Below are 27,730 nucleotides of genomic sequence, written 5' to 3' on the forward strand. Positions count from 1 at the left end.
TAGTGCTCAAAGGGAAATTGCTGCATTATTCCCACCTACTAGCAGGCACTAATGACATTAGGGCTAAGCCTGAATTAATGGATTGGGTTGGATATAGTACTCTCTTGTTGGGCTTTGCTCTCTCAACCTCCCTCTTCAGAGTTCAGGCTTACTTCAGTAAGAGAGCCAATGTGGTGTAGTGGCTAAAGTGTTGGACTTGGAGATGGGAGATCCGGGTTCTAGTCCCCACTAGGCCATGGAAGCTCACTGGGTGACTTTGGGCCAGTCACAGACTCTCAGCCCAACCTACCTCACAGGGTTGTTGTTGTGAGGATAAAATGGAGAGGAGGAAGATTATGTACCCACCTTGGGTTCCTTGGAGGAAAAAAGGTGGGATATAAATGCAGTAACACATACATACTTCAGAGTTCATGAAAGTACCTAAGCAGTGATACCCAGACATTGGTATGGCATACGTAGAGTACTTGAGGGAGCTTTGGCAGCTGTGCAAATTAGTCAGTGCATGGGATCAAACCATCTTTTTTTTTAACTTACCATCCTGCTCTCTCATATTTTCTTTCATATTGGCCTGAAAAGGGTGGTGGAATACTAGCTCTCTTGGTTTGTTTATTTATTTATTTACACTATTTATATACTGCTCCATATCTAAAACAGAGCAGTGAACATAGGATTAAAACCGTAAGAAGAGTAAAACTGCTGATTAAAATAGTTCAATTTAAAACAAAGTACCAATAAAAACGATGGCTGGTCACTTGAGGAATGCTTCCTAGAGAAAAGTTTTCAGGAGGCGCCAGAATTGGCACAGTGTTGGTGCCTACCTGTCCTCCAGGGGCAGGGAGTTCCGAAGAGAAGGGGCCACCACACTAAAGGTGGACTCCAGTTGGGCCATAGGTCCATGTGTAACCATCAGGAGCATGCCCTCCAGTGAAAGTTTTCCATCCTGATTGCTGGAAAATTGTCTTATTCACTGTATCTGGCTGTGCAAATTCTTGTTTACAATGCCAAGTTAGTACTGATTCCCCCCCCCCCCCCAAAATAACATTAAGTTGAACATAAAGGGCAGCGGCTCAAGTCCTTTTAAAATGATTGCTTCGAAGTATGTTCCAATAGGACAGGTGTGTGCAAGTTTGTAGAAGACTGTTGTGAATAGCACTGCAGGGTGGTTCAGAATAATGGAAAAGACATAGTAGCATAGCATTTTAATACAAGTATAAATCTAGATTGATTATTTTTCAGAAACTTCAAAATAACCAAAACTTACAAGGGTTTGAATAGTGTATACAACATGTTAAAAAAAGAAGAAGCTGTGTGATCCCCTTTACAAATGTTGCCTTGACCATGAACTCTCTAGGTAGATGGCTATAGGCAAACTATTGAATTCAGCCACAGTCTCTGTTCCCTGAAATACAGAGGAGACAATAATACTAAGTTGTCTTACAGGGTTGCTGTAACATACTCTGTGTGTGTGTGTGTGTGTGTGTGTGTGTGTGTGTGTGTGTAAACACTTTGAACATTCTAAAATTGCTACCAACAAAACAACAATAGAAATAGTCAGTGAAATATTCTCAGCACTTTATAATATATCAGGAAGTGTGTTTGCAGATATATGCACAAATTATTTTATATATATATATATATATATATATATATATATATATATATATATATGTTGCTTAGCACATGTCTTTCCTCTCCTTATTTTTTATGCTTCAGATAAATAGCTCTTCAAATGCCATGGAACTCTTCTCTACACTCTTCTATAAGTAATGAAGCCATAAAACCAAACTAGATGGGTGTTAGTCTTTGTGTAACTTCTATAAACCTAAGATATGTCATGAGGTGTGGAGACGAAAGACAAAACCTTATCCACTATATACTAGAATTCTATTGCGCAATATCCAAAGTAAGCATTGCAAACTGCAATGACCATGCTTAAGAAGTTAACATATAGAGAAGTTTTAAATTTGCCTATGGGCCTGAGAAATCCTGATTTAATTTACTGCTTGCATTTTTTTGTGCAACATTCAAACATGTTCTTGCTCTTTTGCTACCAAAAAGAGAGAGAAGAATTTAAGGTGTGTCTCTTTCAGTATGCATACTGCCCCTGTTCAAAAAGCTGTGGAGGAAAAGAAACGTTGGGTTGGATCCAAAGTCTGCTTGCGCGATGGGACTTCCAACCCTCTCCTCTCCATCTGCTGTGTCCCATCCACATCAAACTTCCTCAATCCTCCAGAGTATATTTTGCATGGGGGGGCGGGGGCTGCAGGAGGGAAGAGGAAACGTGTTCCACCAGCAGATTCCTTCCACTGGCAGATTGACACCACTGGGTGCAAGCCATACCCTTTTCTCTACTAACCAAATAAAAAAAGCCCTGCAAGTATACAACTGTGTGGATAGTGCCATTATATAATTCAATCGTTAGGTGGCACTGGACATAGTTGTATCTGGGTGAAGTCAGGAGTTTCCTGCTCCTGTTCTGTTCTTATTAGATAGAGGCAATACACCTGGTTGGGACATGACAGTAGTTCATGAGTTGTTTAACCCATGAATTCTTGGGGCCATACATGAGAGAGTGAGCTACCCCCTTCCTTCTCGCTAGTTCTGCTTTGCATCTGTTTTCTCAAACAGGAATGGGCATTTTTGGATGCAACATCCTAATCCAGAACTCTGAGTTGTTGAGCAACAAACAGCTCAGAGTTTTAACCCTAGGCTTGATGTTGGGTTGTTTGAGAAAAAGGAGCCGTGAGTGCACATGAGGCAGCATTCTCACTCACTTCCATGTGGCCCCAACAAACCATGCTTTAAACAACCCTTGCATTGTTTTTATGTGTAAACTGGGCCAAGAGAGTTCTTGTCTAGCTTACTGAGTGGTGTGGCCTTTAAGCATTCTGTGGCAGCAACTGTTTTCTTCCTACTGAACAGTGTTTTTCCAGCGTGGGAATAGGGAGGGAAGAATCTAAAATCCCCAGAAGCACAGAAACTAAAGAAACTCACCAGCCTACTCAATCCGAACTGTGTCTTATATAAAAAGGCTCCACCCAAGGACAAGAGCCTCAAGGAAATCAACACAAATAGTTGTCATATTTCTGTTAAATGTTTTGCTGACCTTTGATGTAATGTTGTAGTTTACAGAGCTTAATTAGCTGACAAACCTGAAGCATCCTTTACTACTTGTAATGAAAATAGGTTGCATTTGCTAAGAGTAAGAGTTGTGGTGTGTCTAAGTCACACCATTCACATCCTGCCTTCATAGGATATTTCAGAACTGGAGCAGCAGCCCATGGGTGAAAGTTGCATGGTCATTTACAGGTGTCTTGTAAGCTACCGGGGACACTTTTATACAGGTATAATTTATAATGCCTGCATCATCTGCAATATTTGTATGCATCTATAATATTTGCTGCTGCAAACTTCATAAAATGGTGCTGCAGGAGATTGAGCTATAAAACACACTTACTGGACATTATAAATTGTACTACAGCTAATTCAAAGGGACCTAGGTTTTAAATTTGTGAAATGGAATGATAGCACTTGTTTTCAAGCCTGATAAAAAAACATAAATGAACCATAGGATCATAGTATAGTAGAGTTGGAAGGGGCCTATAAGGCCATTGAGTCCAACCCCCCTGCTCAGTGCAGGAATCCACCTTAAAGCATCCCTGACAGATGGCTGTCCAGCTGCCTCTTGAATGCCTCTAGTGTGGGAGAGCCCACAACCACCCTAGATAATTGGTTGGTTCCAATGCTGTGGCGCTCTAACAGTCAGGAAGTTTTTCCTGATATCCAGCCGGAATCTGGCTTCCTGTAACTTGAGCCCATTAGTCTGTGCCCTGCACTCTGGGATGATTGAGAAGAGATCCTGGCCCTCCTCTGTGTGTCAACTTCTCAAGTATTTGAAGAGCGCTATCATGTCTCCCCTCAATCTTCTCTTCTCCAGGCTAAACATGCCCAGTTCTTTTAGTCTCTCCTCATAGGGGTTTGTTTCCAGACCCCTGATCATCCTCCAGCTTGTCTGCATCCTTCTTGAAGTGTGGTGCCAGAACTGGACGCAATACTCAAGATGAGGCCTAACCAGAGCCGAATAGAGGGGAACAAGTACCTCACACGATTTGGAAGCTATACTTCTATTAATGCAGCCCAAAATAGCATTTGCTTTTTTTGCAGCCACATCACACTGTTGGCTCATATTCAGCTTGTAATCTACCACAATTCCAAGATCTTCTCGTTTGTAGTATTGCTGAGCCAAGTATCCCCCATCTTGTAACTGCTGATTTGGTTTCTTTTTCCTAGATGTAGAACTTGGCATTTACCCCTATTAAATTTCATTCTATTGTTTTCAGCCCAGCTCTCCAGGCTATCAAGATCACTTTGAAGTTTGCTTCTGCCTTCCAGAGTATTAGCTATCCCACCCAATTTTGTGTCATCTGCAAATTTGATAAGCGTTTCCTGCACCTCCTCGTCCAAATCATTAATAAAAATGTTGAAGAGCACTGGGCCCAGGACTGAGCCCTGCGGTACCCCACTTGCTTGCAGTCAGTAGCTTGGCTATGAGAAGTCTGTAATTTTCTGTTCCCTATTAATTCATTTAAAAACAACAATACGGTGTTAAAGTTTTGGCTTTTTTTCCAGTCCTCTGATAAGAGAGCTGGATCTAGTAGTTTTAAAAAGTTATGCATTAAAATATGAGACTTCACATTTTAACTTTAAAATGTTCAAGTAAATGACACGTTCCTGTCAAGTGCTGCTTTTTGTGTTTATGTTTAAAAAATAATTTCCAACGTCTATTGCACTGAAGACTATTGTAAAAAAGTTAAATGAAAACCAGGCTCTGCTAAACTTGTACTGTAGTACAAGTCCTAACTTGTTAGCCAAGTGAGTGCAATTTTGGAAATGACCCGAGTTTAAGATTCCAAACATACACATTCATGAAATAAGGCCCCCAATCATTGAGAATAAAATTGGTACCCAAGCCTGAACTAAAAGAGACATGGAGGTAGACAGGGGAGGGGGAAAGAGGGGGTTTATGCTAGACCGAGTTCAGATATCTCATGCTACTTGAACTTTTGTGGCATCCTTTTTCTTCTGCTGAGTCACGCAGAGACCTGTTGAATCCCACATATTGTAACAGGCATGGTTCACATTCCACGTTTTTGTTTATGTTTAGAAATCTCTATTGTCTTGGGGGGGTCAGATATATTATTTTTAATTATGATTATCATTTTTATATGGCCCCATAGCAGAAGCTCTATGGACAGTTTACAATAGTTAATCTAAACTTCTGATGTCACATTTGTTAAAATTCGCTTATTTTCCCTCTCCCTTCCCATGGAAAGGTTGTTGTTTACTTGATGGTGACTGCTAATTATTGCAAGGGCAGTCATAAATAGGAGAGTCCTAGTTTATGCTCAGATGAAAATCATGGTAGGGGTGTGTGTTATTCACACCTCTGCTTTGCTGTTAGTAAGGTCAACGTTTCTGTAACTTGTCCTTGGGAATCTTGCAGTATTTATGAATATAGTGGGAGTTCTCCCTCTTCCTCTGAAACAGATACTCATCTGGAAGTAATTTACAATGACTTGAAATGGCACTGGTCAGAGTCTATAAGGAACGGCAGACCACCAAAGACTTTGCCATAGCATTTAATGAGGTGTGTTCTTTACAGAATGTTAACATGGATACGCAACAGCCCTGAACATGACATGGGAACTAGAAATCCTCGAAGCGTTTGGCTTCAATTTCCTAACCTATTTTACATAGAATTTATAATTGTATAGGCTGCTGTGTTTGTTCCAGAGATTTAAGAAATACAAAATAGCTGTAGTTATTGCTGGCATCGGCCCATGTTTGTGGATATAAAAGGGTTTAAGCTGCCAAGATTTTGAGTTCTGTGTAACTTGAAAGCTTGTATATGTCAGCAACAGAGGTTAGCTCAATAACACAACCACCTGAAAAGAGAGAGAAAAGGCATTTGTATAAGCACAACAAATGAAGGGATTATAGTTCCAGAGCATCATATTATCCTAAGAATATTGACCATATCAGGTTCCAAAATTTAGCTTAGGACTGAAATTAATTTAGTGGGAAGTAAGCATACGTGTGTGTACGTGTGCATGCGTGTGCACAAGCACACATTCATGTGTATGTGTCTGTACACCAAGATTCACAATGGCAGGGGAAAACTTGAACATGTTTATACAAGATCAATCATTAGCCTTCTGAAGCTCTTTTAATCAGGGAAATGGCTATAGCTGACTCACATTTCAAATTTCTCTATGTGGTTATGTACATGTGTATGTGACTGTAGGGAGTAAATAAGCCATACTTCTTTATTTGAATGTGATGGGAGTTCTGGGACTTGCTTTCGGAGCCTCACAATCAGAAGTTGCGTCTTAACCTAGTATGCTTCCTAGATCCTCCTCCAAGGACAGAAAGGGAAAATAGGGCTTTGGATCACAGTCCAGGCTACCGGCGGGATCGCCTTCTCCTGTACAATCCTCTCCACACACTCAGGTCCTCTGGGAAGAACTTACTTACGTCAACCAAAACTAGGCTGACAACTGTTACCCAGAGGACCTTTTCTTCTGTCGCCCCCAGAATGTGGAATGGGCTGCTAGAGGAGTTTTATCAACTTAACTCTCTCTCTCTCTCTCTCTCTCTCTCTCTCTCTCTCTCTCTCTCTCTCTCTCTCTCTCTCCAAGTTTAAGACAGCTATAAATACTATCCTCTTCTGGCAAGCCTACCCAGATGAATTTTAAACCAAGAATTTTAAGATGTCTCGATTGTTATTTTGATATTGGATCGGTTTTCTGTACTCTTTTTGTTGAATATTTATATATTTTTAAGTACAGAACCTCTGTGCTCCGTCTGCCCTGCATTGGATAGTTATTGGATAGTCATCAGCCTCTGATTTCAGGGGCTGATGCCTATCTCCATATGATTTATACATGTTGGAGTTAACATACGTTAACTTTCGGAGTGGATTTGACTAAGTTGAACTGAATAGTTTGACACATGTAGGTTATAACTCAATACTTCGAACTTGACTCTCTCTCAAAATAATTTTTCTGAATATATTGTCACACTCTTGGGTATGTGTTAAGCTATTCACGAAGAAGCATTTTTCAGTGGATATGAATCTTGTGTTGGTTTCACATAGTAGAGAAAATTTGCCCTTAACTTATACTTCTCTCCCAAACATATGGATGTTTGGGGGTTTACACTTCACTAGCTGTATCACTAGCTGTAAGAGGGAAGGTTCCATCTCAGTGGTTGGTTCTGGAAGATCCCTAGAAACAACTCAAGTAAACAGCCCAGACAATCTTGGCCTGTAAATAATGTAAGTACTCAAACCTATCCCCCTCAGCTTTCCTTTCTTCCAAGAGGAGACTGGCCAATCATTCTACTTTTGAGTGGAAAATATTATTTATCTATGGAAAAATGTACTGTTAACCCACTTAAATGTCAGCTGTAGCAATTTTTTTAATATATTTTTTGTTGCAAACTTTCCTTGAACTTCAGGCAAGATATTTGTACAGCTGCACAACTCATGGATGCTTATAATAGCTACAGAAGAGGGTCGTTTCATCCATATGTTTGGGAGTAAGGGGTCAACATGCTATCCTGAACAGAGAAAGGGACTCTTGGGGGTTTGGCAGTGTGTCGAAAGAAGTAGAAGGAAGTAAAGCAGGGAGCCCTTTGTGTGAGGCCAAAGACTTGTTATTAATGTTTGTATGGCACCTCCATTTCTCACAGTAATCACAATGAGTGAAGGATCTAACTGTTTAGTACCACAAATACATTGAGAGCACTGATGGGCCTTACAAACATTTCAGTTGTAAATTAGGAACTCAGCGGTACGCGTATTATAAATCCAAAGAAATGAACTTTGTTAGAATGACTTGCAAAAGAAAAGCCAAACTTATATATTTGGAAATATCATGTGGTGTAGCTGTTGATGGACTATACCACTTTGGACTGCAAATGAGGATAGCGAGAATTAATGCTCCCCCACATTAAAACAACCTTGCACATAGAAAACTAGTTCATTTGGGAGATTAGGCTGGTCTCCTCCCTTGCTTGATAGCTTTCCTCAGGCAAAGGGTGTGTGATATGTTAGGAGTACTGTGGATCTCAGTTCCCTGTATTCTTAGTAAACTATGTGGCCATAGGTTTCCAAGCCCTGTCTGTCTGTTTGTGTCAATGGGAGCAGCAGGGTTGTGATACCTTGTATCAGACCTTCTGAAGTCACAGTGGAGCTTGCTAGCTTAGGTTCAGGCAGTTGACTAAAGAGTAACATAACCCTGAATCAGATCAATCAATATCTTTCAGAGAAATCTGAGGTCCAGGAAGAGTTAAACAAGATTAAATGAGCCATACTGGGTCAGCCCATAGGCCCATCTAGTTCAGCATTCTGTTCCCACAGCAGCCAACTACATGCCTACTTCTTTCCCCAGCCAACTGGTATTGAGACACATACTGCCTCAGATACTGGAGGTAAAATAATCCATCATGACTAGTAGCCATGGACTGATGTTGACCATCAGGACCCTATAGGTCCTAAGAGGCCTTTAGCTACTTAACGACCAGGTTCAGACAATATGCCGTGGCTCATCAAGTTATTTAATCAACGATGAGCCATGGCACCCATAGGTGCTGGATTGCATATGCAACCCTCACTTGGAGTTGTCATGTTGTGCGAACCCAGCAAACATGCTCGTAACTCTAAAACAGACTCTGGGTTATGCGAGGGTTATTTAACCCATGCTCAGCATCTTCCCATAGCATGACAATCTCTGAGGGGTTGCATACTCAAAATGATGGCTACATGACCACATTCGCATGACACAATGGGGGTTTATGATGTCATGTGAATATCCCAAATTACCTTTTAAAACTGTGACTCAACTAAAGTTGTGATGTAATGTTAAATTATGCATGCTCCTTCAAATCCTGGTTTGACTTTTTCTTTGTTTTCTTGAAGCAGGCCACCCAGTGCACTTGCACCAAACCTTATCAACAAAGCTGGGTGTTTTGTTTTCACTTTTACACTTAACCACGCCACTGCTGTATGTTTAGCAAAGGAAAACAGTTTTGCACTTCTGCTGCTTATCGTACCTTAAAAGTTCTTGTTTAGTCTTCGTGTTCATAAGTAGCAGAAGGAAAGGGCGTTTTTACAAGTGAACACTTCCTCCCCTCTCATATTAATTTGTGTGTGTGTGTGTATTGCACACATGTAAAAACACACACATGTGAACAGGAGGCAATTGAAAAATCTAGTTCTATTTTTTCTAGTTTCAGCACTTAGTTATAATACTGTAGTAATGTCTTAGCTGGGTTTAGTTGAAGGTTTTATTCTGAGGCATGACTGGGCTGCTTTTACAGCTTTCTCCAGTGGTTCTTATTGTATAATTATTCCTTGGTATGTAATGGGGAATATCCTTCGAATGTTATAGGCAGAATGCTGAGAACTGTTTCAGATGTGTCCAAGGTCTTCAGCATATCCAGTAATATACATATTCCCCCTCTTTGTAGACAGTAAGCTGGTGTGTCATATCACCAACTGCTTTGGAAGGTTCTCTCAGTTTCAGAATTGGTTTGCTATGTCACATGAAAGACTGCTGCTTGAAAAACACAAATTAAAAGTTGAAAAGCCCTCTGCTTTAACTATACAGTTGCTCCTACAGCTGTATAATTATGCAAATTAAGAAATTCATACTTGGTATTTACATACCTCACACACATTATTTGGAGTGCAGAATTTGGCTTCCCTTCGTGTGTGGGTGTTTTATTTAATTATTGCTGCCAATCATATCTGTAGCAACTCAGGAATCCATTTAATAGTAGACTGGCTTAGCATCAAAATCGTACACATTGTGATACAAGTGTGAAATTTGGTATGGTGGTATTTATTACCATGTAGATTAAAATTAGATATAGGGGCATCTCAGGAAATCATTGTAATGGCCACCATCTTGAAAAACAGCACCCAAAATCCAGTTTAACGTTCTGTATCAACTCTTGAGCCATACCTACTTCGTTTTGGTGGTGCATTAGCATTTTTACTTCTTAGTGTGTTGTAATTTACAAATTCAAATATTAAAGCAACTTCTGCAGTGTACGTCAATTAATGATGAAGGAAATGATGACAAATGTATTTGTGTATTTGATAACTGGTTTTAGCACCAAGAAGAAAAGGCCTTGATCATTCCTTTCTGGGTTTCTAGACAATGCTGTAGTCAGAATTAAGGGTAATGTAATATTAAAGTGATATTTAGTGTAATTCAACATATATATTTTTTAATAAATGTCACCAGTAGGGCAAGGCAGATTTGACTGTGTGTTGAAACCTTAAGTTGTGCAAAATTGACTGCTATTAAAAGCCATATAGACTGGACATTCATCTGAGAGAAGTACATATAGAAAAGGAGAGCAGTTCTGTTCATGTGAATTCTAACCAGTAAGGTTGAAATATTACCCGTGCTCACCTGAGAGTAACCCCTCCTGAACTCAGTGGGACTTATTTCTCATGTAAACATGAATAAGATGGAGCTGCAACTCTCGCTTTGGGTAAATTGAGAATACTACTGTCATGATAGCGATGTACTATCTCGAGTATCAGAGATAGCATGCCCCTGACTAACAGTTGCTGAGGAGGATGAGCCAGAGAGTGTTATTGCATCCATGTCCTGCTTGTTGGGTTCTCAAAGGCATCTCATTGGCCACTGTGAGAACAGAATGCTTGACTAGAAAACTGGGTGCCAACTCTACCTTGTGCCTCTGAATCTAGGGAGAGAAGGTGCAGCATTGTCCCCGTTTCCATTCCGACAGTTAATGGGCCATGGTTTGAAGTTTGCTTGTTCCAGACCATAGTTAAGATTAACCACAGGTACACTGCGTTCAGACAACACAATGACCCTACCTGTGGAAAACACGCTGCGTTCAGACAACACGATAACCCCCATGCTTCAACAACAACCCACACTGGGTGGGTTAGCTTGTTGTGTGAACCCAACCTTGGTCAAGATTGGACAAAATGACAAACTATGGTTAATCAAAAATACAAGTGAGAGCTTTCAGTTTCCAGCTTGTGGCTGTGCAGGAGAGAAGTGGGGACCGTTTGAGCCCAAGCCTCACTGCGATTTCCCCCCCATCCAGCTCAGTGAGAATTGTAACATGGGGAAAAAACCCATGACTGACAGTAGCTTATCTAGAGAAGCTCTTACTTTGGCTAATATTGAAATGAATGAAAATATCTCTACCTTGATCACTGCAGCATAAGAGTGTTAAAGGTGCACTTCTTAGAATGGAGTTAAATGTTTTAGTTTTATTCTACTGGAAAACCTTCGCTGAAGCCTCTTAATGAGGAGGGCCTCCTCCCAGAGGCTTCTGTATGAATGATGACTGTATTATTGTCAAACTGACTAGGAAAGCTTTTGCACATTTGGCCAGTTGTATCCTGTTTCCTGGATGCCTGCCAGAATTGAGGAGAAACGGAAATGTAATGGATTGCAGTTTTCTGTTGGTTGGTTGCAACAGGCTGAATAAACAAGAGTTGCCTTGAGGTAGGCTCTAAAATCACACAAACCTTTCCTTAACATTGTGGGTTCCTGTTTCAAGCATATACTAAGGTGTGCTTAATGACCTTGCCTGGGACTTTTGTGCTCTCACGTGTATTTTGAATAAAGAATTGGTCTCAACGTTTTCAAAAAGTTTGTTGAAACAGAAACATGCTTTCTGATCAACTGAAATCATATATATATATATATATATATATATATATATATATATGAATATTCTGCTCTAGATTCAAAGTACTCACTGCCATTGTATGGAAATAGCCATGCAAGCTCATATTTATTCTCTTTCTCTCTCTCTGTCTCATATCCCTTCCATAATCATTAGGATATCTCTTAGCTCTGAACTTTTTTGAAAGCAATTTCAAGAACATTCTGAACCGACCCCCTTTTTGGGACCACCATCAAGAGCCACTTCAGCCCAACCCACAGACTCTCACCTGACTTTAACCCACATTCCTAACTCCTTACCTGTGTTGATTGTTCAATTCTCCTCTGCCACTAAACTGACTCCCTCCTTCCAAAACACAATTAATAGCACCCCATTTCTCTAGTCATCTCTCAGGGCAGATTATTGACGCTACCCCCACCCCACAAAAAACAGTTGGCAACTTTGTATGATCAGCTGCCAACTCACATTGATAAGGAAATCAATCCTAGGAGAAAATGGTAGGGTTAAGATCCATTGACCACCTGAAGTGTGAAAAATCCCCTTTCATTCTTTCTACAAGGACTTAAGATGTTGGACATGGACTGAGAGAGACTCAATTCATTTCCCTGCTTATCACAAAGCTTACTGGTGATCTTGAGCAAGTCTTCCTCAAGCTAGACTCCCTTGCAAAGTTATTTATTATTATTTATTTACAATATTTATATACCGCTCCCCATTGAAAATTTCAGAACAGTGTACAAGATAAAATGAAAATAAAAACAGAATAAAACACTTAAAATACAGTGACTCATAGCAGGACGTTAAGGAAAGGCTTCCTGGAATAATGATGTGAAGATAAAGGGAAGTAGCACCACTTGTTACTCTCCTTTATTCTCACAACAACCCTGTGAGAGAGTTAGGCTGAGAGTTAGTGTGTGATTTGCCCAAAGCACCCAGCTTTGTGCTGAGCAGGGATATCAACCTGATTCTCACTTGTTTTAGTCTAGCTAAGAAAATATCTTTGAATTGTAGTTCAGACATATACTTAGTTCTATGCAGGTAAGTCTAGTCAGCTTCAGTTTAGTTGGTGATGTGCAGATATTTTTTTAAGGGATGTATACATTGTCATTTGATCATAGAAACAATGACTGTAAAATGGTATGGATTTGAATTTGAAGAGGGAGAGATCAACTGTGGGTTAATAAGCAACACACAGTTGGTTATTTTGTGATTACTCCCATACAATCATTTAAATAACCAACTGTGAGTGGATTATAAACAGCTGTGAATGGGTTATTAAGCAAGCTCATCCCCCGCCCTCCCTTCCCCCCTCAGTCCTCCCACTTGTATCTCATCATCCTTGGCTGCAGAAAATATATCCTGTCAGCTCGAGTAGAGTGGCAGCCACAAATTTGACTGCTCTTGCCTAGCAACTCTGTACGGCACCAAAATAACCTACGGTGCCCGCCACATGACATGGTAACCAACAGTGGTTTAAATAACCCACTCTGCACATCATCGGTTATTTGCGTTGGTTATTTCAGAAAAATAACCCAGCATAGGTTAAAAAAAAAATCCCGCCACATGACACAATAACTCGTGTTAGGTTAAATAACCCTCCTGTGGGTTGTTTAACCCATCGTTGATTAGCATGTCATCTGAACCCAGTCATAGCTGAGAAGAAACATTAACTTTCTCTGGAGTGATGGGGTTCGCACAACATGCTGTGGCTCATGAGTTATTTAACCTATGATGAGCTGCAGCGCTACCATTTTGAATATTCAACCCATGCTCAGGGATTTAACCTTTAGTCAGGGCTAAATAACTCACATAACCTTAAAACAGACATGATTTAACACTCACATAACTCACACTTGCCAGGTTCGCAAGACATGACAACTCCTAAATGGGGGTTGCATATTCAAAATAGTGCCCCCACCCACTCGCAACTGCATTCTGTAATCTGTACTAGCAGCTTCACCTGTTTTCAATAACCTACAGTGGGGCTGTCGTGTCATGCAAACAGCCAGAGTGAAAGCTTTAGCAATACTGAAGCTCTGACTTCAGCTTGCAAGGAATACATTTCAAAAAATGACTATGGTTTTTCATACTGATGTACAAGTCTTTAGGAACATTTATAGTGGTGGCTACTGATGTATCACTTCATGTGTCCCTGGAGCTGGAATAGGATTTACCTTTTTTGTTTACAATTTCTAAATGTAATAAAACTTACTTTGTACAAATATTCCCATTGCATACCCCCCACCCACCCACTCGCAATTGCATTCTGTAATCTGTACTAGCATCTTCAGATCTCAGCCAAGGCATTAAAACAAACAAGGAAGCAACTGATTTAGCTAGAAATGATCTCTTACTTGTGTTGGCAGCCAGGCATTGCCAGGTGTTCACAGTTTTCTTATCTCGTGCCTAAATAAAACATTTAGTGCCATAAGCATTAGCAGTTAACAGAAATTAGACCATATTACAACAAAGACTTACTACAAAATAAACGTTTGAAGCAAGTGCACAAAAAAGACAACTGGGTAATCCTGTTTCAAAGCTCTTTCTGTTCTGGTGCTGGTTGCTTAGGTTTATTGTACAGTATTCTTGTGCTGGAATACACATATATAAATCATACAATAGCCTGGCTCAGACGTAATGGAAAGCCATGGTTTCCTGCCTCATGAATAAGTTGTGGTGAGCCTTAGGCTTGCTCTCTCACTTCCCTCCTTTTTCATGCCCACAAGGAGGAGATTGGAAGTTTTCACTTTGGGTTTTAACTAGCAGTATTCCATGTGATTCCAAACTTGGGGAACTCTGGCTTGTTTAAACTATGCTCACTGAGAACACCTAAGGATCGAATGGTGATTTACAGAAGAACGGGGCAAGAAATAGTAGGATTGAAAGCAGGAAGAGATAAATATCCTATTATTTAGTTTACTTGGTAAGTAAAACCTAATATCCTGTGGATATTGTAAAGTAGACTAAATGGGATTTTTTTTAAAGAGCTGGTACCTTTTAAGCCTGAAACTCTCGTCTTCATGCAGGATGAGATGTGATTATCTTGCCTCAAGAGCTTTATCCGATTGCCCAACACCTTTTCAAGAGTGGGTTTTTGGCTCAAGCAGCTTCAGGCTACCATACCTAGTGTGGAATTATAGCAGTAGGCTACAACCTAGAACGTGGTGGTGACTGTGGCTTGATGTGTGTTATTTAAATGTAGCTTGTAAATGTAAACTGTAATACTCCATTCATTATATTTCTTTAAAAGTGCATGTGTCAAGTGAGTGCTAGTAAATGTGAAGCATAAATGTGGTGTACAGTAATCTAATTCGGAGCATGTCAGTTGCTTGAATGTTTTGATGCACTGATGATTTAATCTATTACACAAATCGAAATATGCTGTGTTTTGTAGCCTATTATTATTACTACAATCTTTTCCAGACGGCTGGCTGGCAATGACCTTGCTTTTATTCATCCAAAGGCCTTGTCTGGGTTGAAGGAACTCAAAGTTCTGTAAGTAATCAAATTTCAGAGCTTCACGGGACAACTCTCTTCTTCTTTCTTGTCCAGTCAGCATATTCACTGATAGAATTAGCAGAATTGTGTGTTTTGTTCTAGTTTTCCAGACAGCTCAAAGCCAGCAATGTGAAAAAATCTTATTACCTAGTCACTTTTTTTTCATAATACTAATGTAACATTAACCTTTCAGGTACTGGAAGAAAAAGAGAAAATTATTGTAACTTTATTTAAATGTTTGTTGCTGCATTTAATTAAAAGTTAGATGTTTGATGACAAGGGCACCCAGGTATAGCGCACTGTAGTGTCAATTTGAATTAGAACTACGTGAAAGGTGCTCTGTAGCAAGCTATGTGGGTGCAATGGTTTGCAAGGAGGTTCCTATGAGGTCTTTTTTTTTTAATCATGGCATTCCAAAATTGTAATGTACCCCTAAAGATTTTTGATGGCAAGCTGAAAATCAGCTTAATTGTTTCTCAAACTGTGTCCTGTTCAGGTCAGCTTCCACATGATTCTGCCTCAAGGGGTCATCACAAATTAACCCAGTGTTCTGTGCATGTAAAGGAGAGCTCCTTGTGTGCTTCAGAGCTTCTGATTGAGTAGCAAGGGTACAAATGTTTTGAGGTGAACAAATGATCACTAGTCTACAGATTGCACCTCCTTCTTCCCCCCACTCCCTTTTAAGGTCAGACTTCCTTTGTAACTTACTGGAATAGGTGAACTAGAGATATAAGGACGTTACATGATTCAAAGAGAATGTGAGAGTATTTCTCACTAGACAGGCTCAAGATTTATTCCACTGCGTCATGTACTTCAGAATTCCAGAATGTGGGAGGTACATTCTGCACACAAGAGGTATCGCAGGAACAAACTGTACTGAATCTCTGAATGTTGGTTGAAAGAATTGCCCAAATTTGTGTACGTTGTTGACGTTCTTTTTTCTTTTTTAAAAAAACAGTACCCTGCAGAACAATCAGTTGAAAACTGTTCCTAATGAGGCCATCAGGGGACTTGGCGGGCTGCAGTCTTTGTAAGTTTTCTTATGAATTATTGTCTGCCCATGCATTGGCCTGCTTTCCTATTTTATTTCTCTACCAATGCATTTTGCATTCTGGAAACCAATGAAATTGTACTATTAACACTTCGTACAACACTGTTTGTGACTCTAACGTAATTATTCTAAATACATCTGGAACAATATTGCTTGCGCTGTTTGCAGTTGCAAAACTTTCTTAAACTGAAGTATAAAAGAAAAGCTTCATGATGCACGCATCACAGGTACGTAGGCTACAAATCAGATTGTTACAGGTCCCATTCTTTTAATTTAATTACGCATAAAATGGGTAGAAGCACTTGAAGGGATTTCTACATTGTACTTCTTTTTACCAAATCACAGTCTTGTTGCCTAGTAGCATGTAACAAGCTTGCCATCCTGTAAAAGAAAGAAACCAACTGGTGGGGTGGGGGGCGAAATTGGGAGAAGGGTCTCTGAGGAGAAGGGTTTGGCCCTCCCCCCTCTGCACATTCCCAAACCGAGGATGTTTGCCTGCAGATTCCTGTATTGAAGTCTCTTTTGCCTAGGAATGTCCTAAATATGTGAAACAGCCCTAAAAGACCAATATAACAATAGAGCAGTGCCAATTTATGAAAACGGGGAGGAAAGTGTATCACAACAGAGCTGCCACTGGGACTAGGAACTGAACTTTAAACATACTCTGCTATATTTCTGGCTGACTCCAATGTGTGTGTATTGGACATGGCATGTGCATGGTCTTTATTAACTCAAGGTGGTAAACATTTTTTCTTACGTGCCATTCTCAGGCCCAATTCTGATACTTTCAGAACAGGAAAGATTCTTAAGAACAATTTCTGCCTGTCTCTTAACAAGTCACTACTAAAGCACCAGACTAAACCTTCTCATAAAACGCTCTTGAAATATCTTCAGTTGTTTTCAGAGAATGAAGATAATAATTCATGTTAATCCTTTTGACCTTTAAGCCCTCCAGTACATTGGTTGATCCAGAATGAAGCCAAGAGGCCTTATAATTGCCGTCCAGCCCCCACCCCCACCCCGGTCACATATTCTCAATAAGGTGGCGCTGTTTTTACAAAGACATTCATTTTTATATAATTTCTCCTCTCCCCACCCAAATTGATACCACTAGTCTAAATACATCAAGTTTAGCACTTGATGTATTGACAAAATTATGCTTGAGATACAGAGAGCTTCGGCTATTGGGCGGTATAAAAATGTAATAAATAAATAAATAAATAAATAAATAAATAAATAAATAAATAAGGAAAGTTCCATTATGAGTGTTTTCTTTAGCATTTCATATAATTTATTAACTTGCGTTTATTTGAATTTGAAAAAGTCACCATAGAAAACAAAAAAACCACACGAAGCCTTAAAACAACAATAATAAGAACATTAAATACTGTTTTTAAAAATTAAAAGGCTAATGTGAAAATATGAGTCTTCACACCTTTTCTAAAGGCCAAGGAAGTGGGGACCAATCTAATTTTTGAGAGAGCGCATAGCATAACTTAAGGGATAAGATTGGGACAAGGGGAGGAGGCACTCTCTATTTGCCTGGAAGACTGTTGTTAAGGGCTCTATGTCCATCATGATAACCAGGACCTTGTCTTGTGAACAAAAATGCTAGTCAATGAGTGCAGACAATGGAGCAATAATACAAATAAGCACCTGCTGAGCCTACACCTTCTGCAGTTAGGCTTGCTCATTCTGTACTAGTTTGTTTATTTATTTACTTGTTTATTGCATTTATATCCCACCTTTTTTTTCCTCCTGGGAACCCAAGGCGGGTACATAAACTTCCTCCTCTCGATTTTATCCTCACAACAACAACCCTGTGAGGTGGGTTGGGCTGAGAGTTTGTGACTGGCCCAAACTCACCCAGTGGGTTTCCATGGCCGAGTGGGGACTAGAACCCGGATCTCCCGACTCCCAGTCCAACACTTTAGTCACTACACCACACTAGTTGAAGCTGCTGAACAGCCATTATGGGTTGCATAGGGTAAATTACAGAAGCCCAGTAATGTACTGGTAACTTCTGAAGCGCAGGCTCATTATGACAGTCCCCATAGCCATGCTCACAAGGAGAGTCCAAAAATTCAGGCAGCTGTCTTGATCCCTTTCAACAAAACAGTTCTAGCAGTTTTCATCTCACCAAGAGCAGCTCTTTTGTAAAGCTAATGGGTCTGAATTGCCCACTAAAGGCACCCCAAAATACTTTGCATTATAACAGGGAGCAGTATATTCTAGTTGGGAAAATTAATTCTCCCCCACCCCACCCCACCCCAGGTACTGTGAGGATTGTAGCTAAGCTCAGGGGAAACAGGGACTGTTGAGGGTTGTGGCAAATGACGCCAGTGTCCTTGCTAATAGAAAAGTGCTTGTGCAGCATCCCGGTGAAGCCTGGTTCCTCTATACCACTGCAGAAGTCTATCTTCAACGGATGGTCAGAAGGTTTTCATTTGGCAACAAATGTCTCAGCAACTTGATCCTATGTAGTTTGTGCTTGGAGTGCTTTCAGAGGTTGTTAAATGCAGAGCCTGTAAGACTAGCCTAAAAAAGCATAAAATGGTTTGATGAGACTATATTATGGTATTAATAGAACCTGACCTTTTGAGTAAGGATTCGTTCCAGAGGAAAAAAATGCTTTGAAGGTCTTTGAGGTGTGCAGTCTTAAAGCAGATAACACATAACATGTAAAATACTCTAAATTTGTGCACTCTCTCTCTTAAAAAGATCTGTTTAGCTGTCATCTCAGTCCAAAATTTTCAAGTTTAAACATTATTTTGCTGGGTTTTTTGGAAGTATTCCCAACTATATGGAAAGGATGCTTTAGGGGGATTTTTTCTTGGTGACAAAACGTATCTTGGAACTTCTTGACTTATTACTAAGGTTAGTTTGGTTTGCTGCTTTGTGTGTGTATTTTGGAAATCCTTGATTTATTGAGATGCAGGTTGTCTGAAAAGTCTGGTAATTTTGTTGTTAAACTTTCAAGTTGGTTTGACCTATTAGAGCTTCTATTATAAATCTTTCACAGCTTCTCACATTCGTACAATTGCTGGCCAATAGGATTTTAACAATGTAAAAGTCCTAAATAGGAAGATAACTGTTTATACTGTTTTCTGTTTTTGCTGACGGAAGCTAGAATGATGGAGATTATAGAGTTGTACAAATTTAACTTGTGAAGTGATTCTGAGGCATTATAAATGCCTCAGAATCTGTTCCCTAACCCTTTTAACTGTAGCTCACACTGAAGAAGATGGAATTGTCTTCCAACAATTAAATTGGAATAACTTTTCTGATTTCAGTGACAAGTGAATGATTAACACACATCCCAAATGCCTAGAAAGAACTTACAACCAAATTAAATGTTTACGATTAGTTATTTCACAAGTATCTCACACATTTGTGTAGGAGCCAAGATACATCTGTTTGCAGAATTAATCTATAGCATACTTAGTCCTTTGTGGCTTAAAACATGTTTTTGGGATACCAAATGGACCTCAGACATGGATGTTTCTCCTTCAAAATCCTGTCATGATCAGCTACTAAATGTAGTAGTGCTTGCATGTATGAAATGAGTTTTTTTACACTGTTGGAAGGCATGCTATACTAGTTAATAAAGTGCTTGTTAACTCAGAGTGGATTTGTTGTCTTTGTCATAATGCAATTTCTGTTTTATCCAACCTTATCAGTGCTTCCCTCTTAAATCTAATAGCTACTTTGCAGTCATTGGAGTGATTTCCCTTGCGGTTTTTGAAGTAGCTCTTAGAAAGAACAAAGTTCACTCCAGACTTCAGTTGATCCAAAGCCGTTTATCTCAAATGTACACTCCGAGATGACTGCTTGTGTCAATATCAAGCATTCTGCCACCAGAGTAATACTGTTGGGTTTCTTGAGCTGTGTAAATACAGCAGTGATGAAGCAACCAAAGAGAGCAGTGAGACATTAAATCACAGTCCACAACAGCGAGCAGAACTGTCTGTTCAGAACAGAAGAATCTGTTATGCTTCCCTGTGGCATATGCAATCTAAATCAGTGTTGCATCTATGGCTGGACCTTGGGGCTGAAGTCCAGGGTCCCAAAGCCCAGCCCCCTGCCCCAAACAGCCACCCAGAGAGCAGCAGCGATGGAAAGGCAGGGCCAAACAGGGTCAGTGTTGGCATCTGGGCCAGTACGGGCATGCTAGGGGCTGCTGAGGCTGAGGCTGGTTGCCATAGCACCCTTCTTGTTTTTTTTAAAAAAGCATTTTATTTTTTTTTATTTTTTTTTATGTAATTTTACTAAACACTAAATAAAATACATCAACATAACATCACACACATAAACAAGTCATAATACATAACAAATTACTTGATTATTTAACTGTTAGCATATAAATTTTATCCATAAACATAATCAAAAAAGAAAACAAAGTGCTCCCCCTTCCCTTCGGGATCATTCCTGATTCCAAAACCTTAAGACCTCTTCTGGAGGCGGTTTCCCACTTCCCATAGATAACACATATACCAGGAACTGTCTCCAAATCCCCTCAAATTCATTCGTTTTTGCTATACCTCTTCTTACTTTAATATTACATGTCAGTTTATCATTAATAGCAATATCCCACACTTCTTTATACCATTCTTCAATACAATAATCTCCTTGAGTCTTCCAGTTCCTTGATACAATTAATCTTGCAGCAGTCAGCAAATTTGTTATCAATTCTTTAGTTTCTTTGGTACACTTTACGTCTTCATATAGAGATAGTAATGCCACTCTTGGTGTCTCATCAATCTTTATTCCTACAATATCTTTAATCTCAATAAACACCATCTTCCATCATTTTTGAACAAATTTGCATTCCCACCACATATGTAAATACGTTGCTTTTCCCCCACAACCTCTCCAACAATCTGCTGAGTACTGCTTATTTATCATATTTAATCTTACTGGAGTTAGATACCACCATATAATTTTATAATAATTCTCTTTTATTCTCACTGACATATTCCTTAACACTCTTTGTCTCCATAATCCTTCCCAACTCTGCTGCCCTATTTGTACCTTCAAATCTGTCTCCCACACCATCTTTCCTGAGTCTCCCATCACCCCTTTCCCAAGCAGTATTCTATATATCTCACTTGTTAACCCTTTTATCACTGTATTTTCTCTCTTATCAATTTCTTTTTTAATAATTAACTCATATTTCGTCAACTCTTTACAATCTCCATTTACTCTTACCCAGTTCTTTGTCCATTGTTCCAATTGCCAATAATTTAACCAAGTTAATTTCTTTTCTTTTAAGACCTCTTCTATTTTCTCACGTGAATCCATCCGTCTTAACCAAGCATTTTATAGTCAGGGCACGTACAGAGTTCAAGATGCCCATTTTATGGTTTTTAATTTTAAAATAGGTATATTTTATACAACAAAATGGTGCTTATTCCCAATTAAATGTGTCTAGGATCACGGCAGCAGAAGCAAGCTCTATCTATCTAATGATTACTAATTAAATGTATGTTGCTTCTTATAGCAAAAAAAAAAAAAAGCCACAAAGCAGCTTACACACATAACTAAAGAAATCTATAATTGTTATAGCAGAAGAAAACCAAAAATAATATAAACTATAATCAGCAGGATAATACAGATAAAAATGAACACCATAAAAACGTAATCTAAAAAACAATTGAATATGAGAAGGGTTCCTCACAATACACAAAGGCCTGTTTCATATGTAACGACAACCCAGAGTATGGGTTAGATATGAGGTTTTGAATCATGGCTTGTTGGTATATGGAAACCCAGCACTATGGTTTAACTGTGGGTTGTTAACCATATATAACTCAGGAAGAGTACCCATGGTCTGTTGTTGGGTTGTAAACTCTGGGCTGTTCGTGGTTAACAACCCATAGTTTATTTATTTATTTTATTACTTTTATATACCGCCCCACAGCCGAAGCTCTCTGGGCGGTTTACAACATTAAAAATAGTAAATGTTAAAAGTATACATTTTTAAAAAACAAACAAACATAAAAACAGTATAAGAACAGTATCCATTTAAAAACAACAATTCTGGGGTCCATTAAAAACAAACTTAATGTTGTTAAACTATAGTGCATGGTTTGCATGCCACGACAACCCAGAATTCAACAACTCAATCCGTATTCTGGTTTATCGTTATGTGTGAACTAGGTTAAAATCTCTCCCCACTCTCTAGCCTAGAATGAACACAGCAAAAGCATTCACAACAATTGAGCCATAATTAATATCCAAATGCCTGAGAAAATAAGTACATTGTTGCCTTATTTTATTCCAGTATTTATTTTTATATTTAATTCTAGTAGTCATGATGAGGTTATGATTTATGTGAGTTCAAAATGCAAAACTGCAAATGGTCACAATATTTCTCTTTTGAAATCAGGCTTGGCAAATTATTTTGTTTTGCTCTTGTTTTTATTTTGCTCTAACATATCCAGAATGTAAAAGCGGTTGTAAAGCATGGAATGGCAAGGACTGAGGGAGAGAAGAGAAATGCTATTTCTGTAAGAATAATTGTAAACTAAAATAACAGATCTGTAGAGTGTGAAGAGAGAACTTACCATTGTAATTATTTTTCTGCTAACATACTATGTACAGTTGTTTTTATTTGAATATATCATGAAAGTTTTCTATTACAGGAAATGGGTTAAAATTATATTTTAACAGCAAAGGTTTAGAGCTGGTAAACATACTCTTTCTTCTTGACACTAGGGGTAGTTTGTTCGTTTTCTTGATAACTAAATCCATTTTCAGGTTGTGTCGTGAGAGTGACTGCATAGACCTTTTAGGTCAGTTTTTGCTTACAGTGGGGAAGAGGTGAATTTTCACTGGTGGTGGCTCTGCCGTTACATATGCTTAAAAGTAATCTCTCATTGAATCAGGAGATAGTTATGCAACTTCCTGTTTTTGTAAATTGTAGGTGTACGCTGCTCAGCAGTTCCTACTGAGCAAGTACACCAGCTGATAGATAACCTATATTGTATGCATAACCTATTGCCTTTATGTTGGATTGTGTGTTCATTTTGGCCCATGATCTATATTCAGGTTTAGTTTATATCCCCCCAAGCTTCAACTGCTCACTTCACTCCAGTCCTTGAAACTTTTTTTCTAAAATCCTTCTCATACTTTGTAAAGTCTCTTAAATATTCATGTTGTTTCTCTTCAGGCGCTTAGATGCTAACCACATTACTGCTGTGCCAGAAGACAGTTTTGAGGGCCTAGTTCAACTACGTCACCTGTGGCTGGATGATAACAGCTTGACTGAAGTCCCTGTGGTTCCACTCAGCAATCTTCCGTCCCTGCAGGCCTTAACCTTGGCTCTCAACAAAATCACCAGCATCCCTGACTTTGCATTCACAAACCTCTCAAGCCTTGTTGTACTGTAAGTGATTTCAGCTTTTCATCTCCCTGAATATTTAAGTATTCCAGAATAAGATTCAGAGTTACACAGGATTGTGGTTTGCGCATTGGCTAACTCTAATTGATGTATTATGCAAGTTTATTGCCATTTGCAGAAAAAAATGGCTGCCGGCAAAGGTTAAAATATATGATTGTGCTCATCTAAAACAATGGCTGTGTGTACATTGCTGGGATCATCTTACTGAACCAAGTGGCTGTCAGAATTAGCTTTGACAGTCCAGATGCCTGTTGGGGGATGAAGTGCCTTGAAATGTTCCTCTCTTCATTCTTCCCCTGGTGAATCAGCCTCCGCAATTTGGGATACGCATAGGGCAGAAATATCTTGTGTGCATTCCCAAATTTCGGATGCTTGTAATTAATTGTACATGTTGGTGTATTGGGGAATATATCCAATGGGAAGATGAGAATCTTGTTTCCACATGTGAAATGGGTGCACAAATTTACGACGTAGCTCTCTTTAGAGCTTCATTATTTTGCATCCTTCAAGTTGGAAGGCTCACAAAGCCATGTCATTCAACCCCTACACAAAAGACAGGGTAATGAAAGGGTGGCTTTCCCCATCATCTCCCTTGCTCTTTATGGTTAACATTTTAAGTCGAATCCATTTCAGTGATGTGCATGGAAGTAGAGGGTGACAATTCTGGATGAACACATGTGGAACTGAGTTGTGACTTTGTGTGTGTTGCGTAGGATTCTGTTCGGCTTTCATAGGCCGAGCTTCAACACCGGGCTGATCCCAGGTATTCCTCCAGCCATTCTTGTGGAATGGGAAATCCTTATGTCTGGTCAGTTTCTATACAGAACATAATAAGAGCCATGCTGGGTCAGACGAATGGTCCATCTAATCCATCACTATGTTCACACAGTGGCCAACCAGCTGTTAACCAGAGACCCACAAGCAGAACATGGTGCAACAGCAGCCTCCCACCCAAGTTCCCCAGCAACTGGTATATATAGGCATACTGCCGCTGATTCTGGAGGTAGTACATAGCCATCAGGACTAGTAGCCCTTGATAGCCTTCTCCTCCAAGAATTTATCAAACCTCCTTTTAAAGCCATTCAAATTGGTGGTTCATTATAAAAGTAATGTGCATGCTTAGCACAAACTTCTTCCATTGCCTTTGACAGAATGTGAGGGCAATGTACTTTAGTATCTAGCAACTACATTCCTATAAGTAGAAAATGCTGGGTGGGGCCCAGAATACATAGGTTGCTAGTTTTTATGCTACCTTGCTCAACTAGAAAAGGGATTTTATGCATTAGCAACCCACCAGTTTGGATGTTATTTGTGAGTGCTCTGCATTTTTTTGCTACCGAGCAAAACTAATTTTGGAAATTTAACTTGCATGTAGTGATTCATTGGGGTAATAGATTCACTCTTCCCTTCTTTCCCCCCTCAGGCAACTTCATAACAATAAAATAAAAACATTAGGACATCATTGTTTTGACGGATTAAACAATCTAGAAACTTTGTAAGTATCCTGTCTTTGGGGCTCCGTAACTGAATAAAACACATTACAAAAGACTTGATGCCATCAAATCTTGAGATTAGGATTTTAACACTTTTAGTTTAGCTTAATAATTATGTTACGGTTATTAGCCATATCTGTATGCTTAGTGTTTGTTGCAAAATACTGAGCTGGTCACAACATGGCTTGCTTTTCTTTCCCATGTTATTCAGCATGGGCAGAACTTTTGGCAGGAGAAATGGGGAAAATTTCTGGGTACACTTAATGTGTCTGTTGGCTTGCAGCAGCTGGGATGGTTTTGGATACCTGTTTGCCTTGTTCTTCCATCACAAAAATGAAAAACAGAGGGGGATACTAGGTTAGACAGTGCAGAGAAAGGTAACACAAAAGGGGAATCTCTAGCTATAAAGCAGAAAGTATGTGTGTGTGATGTATGTCCGGAAATGTTTACCCACTTCCAGATGAAATAGAAACTTGAAATTTGGCATGCTGATAGATCTGGTTGTATAATGTACCAGAAAAATCTAAAAACATAGAATTCTGGGGTTTAAGTATTTTTAAAGAATTTAATAAAACTAAGGCTTACACCTACAACTCCCAGCATGCCTTGGGCAGAATTCCCAGCATGCCATGGGTGGAAGGCCAGGTTTACTGGGCTTTGACAACTATTGTGAGTGCATGGATGGGTGACTGCTGCATGCCTTTCACAACCCAGACTCCTAAGGTCGGTCTCAAGTAGTCAACATAATTCCACATAAAAGGAAACAACCCACATAAATGGGCTGCATCCATTTGCGATGCCTGCTGTGCATGGTTTTAAAATCACAATTAAATACAACAGTGTGACTTTGAGAGGCTGAATTCTGAACTTGCTCAAAGGCACCCCATCCTGATATTGCTGTTTTCTCAGAATTTGGGGGAAGTGCATGTGAAGCCTTCACCCTTAAGAGGGAGGGAAGAAGGGGAGACACTCTGCACATGCCCAGAAACAGGCCCAATGCAGGGGGCAAGTGCCTGTGCCAGTCCTAGCTCTTCAGTACAGGTTCCTGATGGAGCACTTGGTTGACAAGAAGCACAGGCCAAGGCAGTCCCAACAGGACTTGGTCGGAGCTGGTCGCATCCACTGACAGCTGCTTACCTCCCCTCCTCAGTGATGCTACTCCTTGATGCTCTATTGAAGAGTAGCATCAGCAATGAGAGGAGCAAAGCACCCCTCAGAGGATGTAGGCACCTGCAGGCCACCAAAGGCATGCTGGGAGGTGTAGTATGGATAGTAGTTGATTTTAAATAAAGCATGCGTTAGTAAACCAGGTAATTATGTGCAAGCCAGATCACTATTTCTCAATCCTAACTCACTAACTGTCTTTGTTCACCTTCTACCTGACTTTCTCCAACTCCAACTGCCCACCATTCCATTCTAGCCTCAGCTAACAGTCATTCCTCCATTCACTCTTCTGTTTCAATGGTATAGTCAGGCTTTTATATAAAAATCATGAACTTTATTCAGTAATTCCTATCTCTCTCTTGGAATATTGTGGTTTAGTTATGACAGGGAAAAACGCAGCATAAAAAATCTCATCAAGTTGAAAGGCCTTGGGAAAAATAAAATATTCGCTTGGCACTGGAAAGCCATTAATGCAGTCACTAGGCCTGCCTGCCTGGGAAAAAAGAAATCCATAAGCAGGATGCCACAGCTAAAAGGCCAGCTCTCCAGTTGTCTCCCACCACACCTCAGATGGTGTTCAAAGATTAACACATTATTCAGGGATTTAGGCTTATGCCTCCAACTCCCAGTATGCCTTGGGGAGATTTATCGGGCTTTAGCACCCATCACCTGGTAGTGGCTTGCCATCCTGGGCCTGAAGGAAGAGTGCCAGGGGCTGGCTGCCTCGGTAACTAGGCACTTTGGTAGTAGGATGGAAGGGGGGTGCAGCTCTGGGCCCGTTGCCAATGGCAACGACCGAGCTAACTATCAGTCAGTCAGCTGGCTCCCTCATGGCCTACATACAAGCACCTTTTGCACAGTGCTATGTGGACTGGCTCGGCAAGACTTCACTTCCCGTGAGTCTCAGCGGCAGGACTTCCATTGGGCAAGTTGGGCACCGCAGTAAAATGCATTCTGGGAGCTGCAGTTTGCATTTTCTGTGGGAACAAGGAAAATCATGACGGTGGCTTCAAGGTGGTCATGGCCGTGCATTGGGAGTGAGAGAGAGAACGAGAGAAAAAATAAATTTAATTTGTTTTAAAGTTACCTCACAGGCCTAGCAATGGCCTACTATTTTAAGATGATTACCTCGCAGACATATCTTCGGGGGCCCAAGCAGTGGCGGGGTATATCAGCTAGTGTTCATATAAAAGGGAAAAGAAAGAGGGTCCCTTTGTGGTGATTGCCTTAAGGGCAAGAGCAGGACAACACTTGAGAGATAGAATTGTGTATGCAGTATTATGGAATGTAGTGGGAGGGGTCTAGCACACTGGTCGCAAGTAATTGGGGTGGAGTGGTGGAGAATGGGTACACTTCACCAGGACTAGTGGGCCCAGT

The 27,730-nt window shown here is 39.9% G+C and overlaps 1 protein-coding gene across 1 annotated transcript in view; it reads left to right on the plus strand.

Annotated features, from left to right (window-relative positions):
• Window positions 1-27,730, plus strand: part of LGR4 (leucine rich repeat containing G protein-coupled receptor 4) — a 110,903-nt gene that overhangs the window by 58,943 nt on the left and 24,230 nt on the right. The window contains exons 3-6 of the mRNA XM_063117343.1: window positions 15,169-15,240; window positions 16,202-16,273; window positions 23,466-23,681; window positions 25,120-25,191. Coding sequence (XP_062973413.1) covers window positions 15,169-15,240; window positions 16,202-16,273; window positions 23,466-23,681; window positions 25,120-25,191 — 432 coding nt within the window. The remainder of the gene's footprint in view (window positions 1-15,168; window positions 15,241-16,201; window positions 16,274-23,465; window positions 23,682-25,119; window positions 25,192-27,730) is intronic.

The sequence above is a fragment of the Elgaria multicarinata genome, chromosome 2 (assembly GCF_023053635.1).
Source record: "Elgaria multicarinata webbii isolate HBS135686 ecotype San Diego chromosome 2, rElgMul1.1.pri, whole genome shotgun sequence".
Classification (NCBI taxonomy): Eukaryota; Metazoa; Chordata; class Lepidosauria; order Squamata; family Anguidae; genus Elgaria; species Elgaria multicarinata.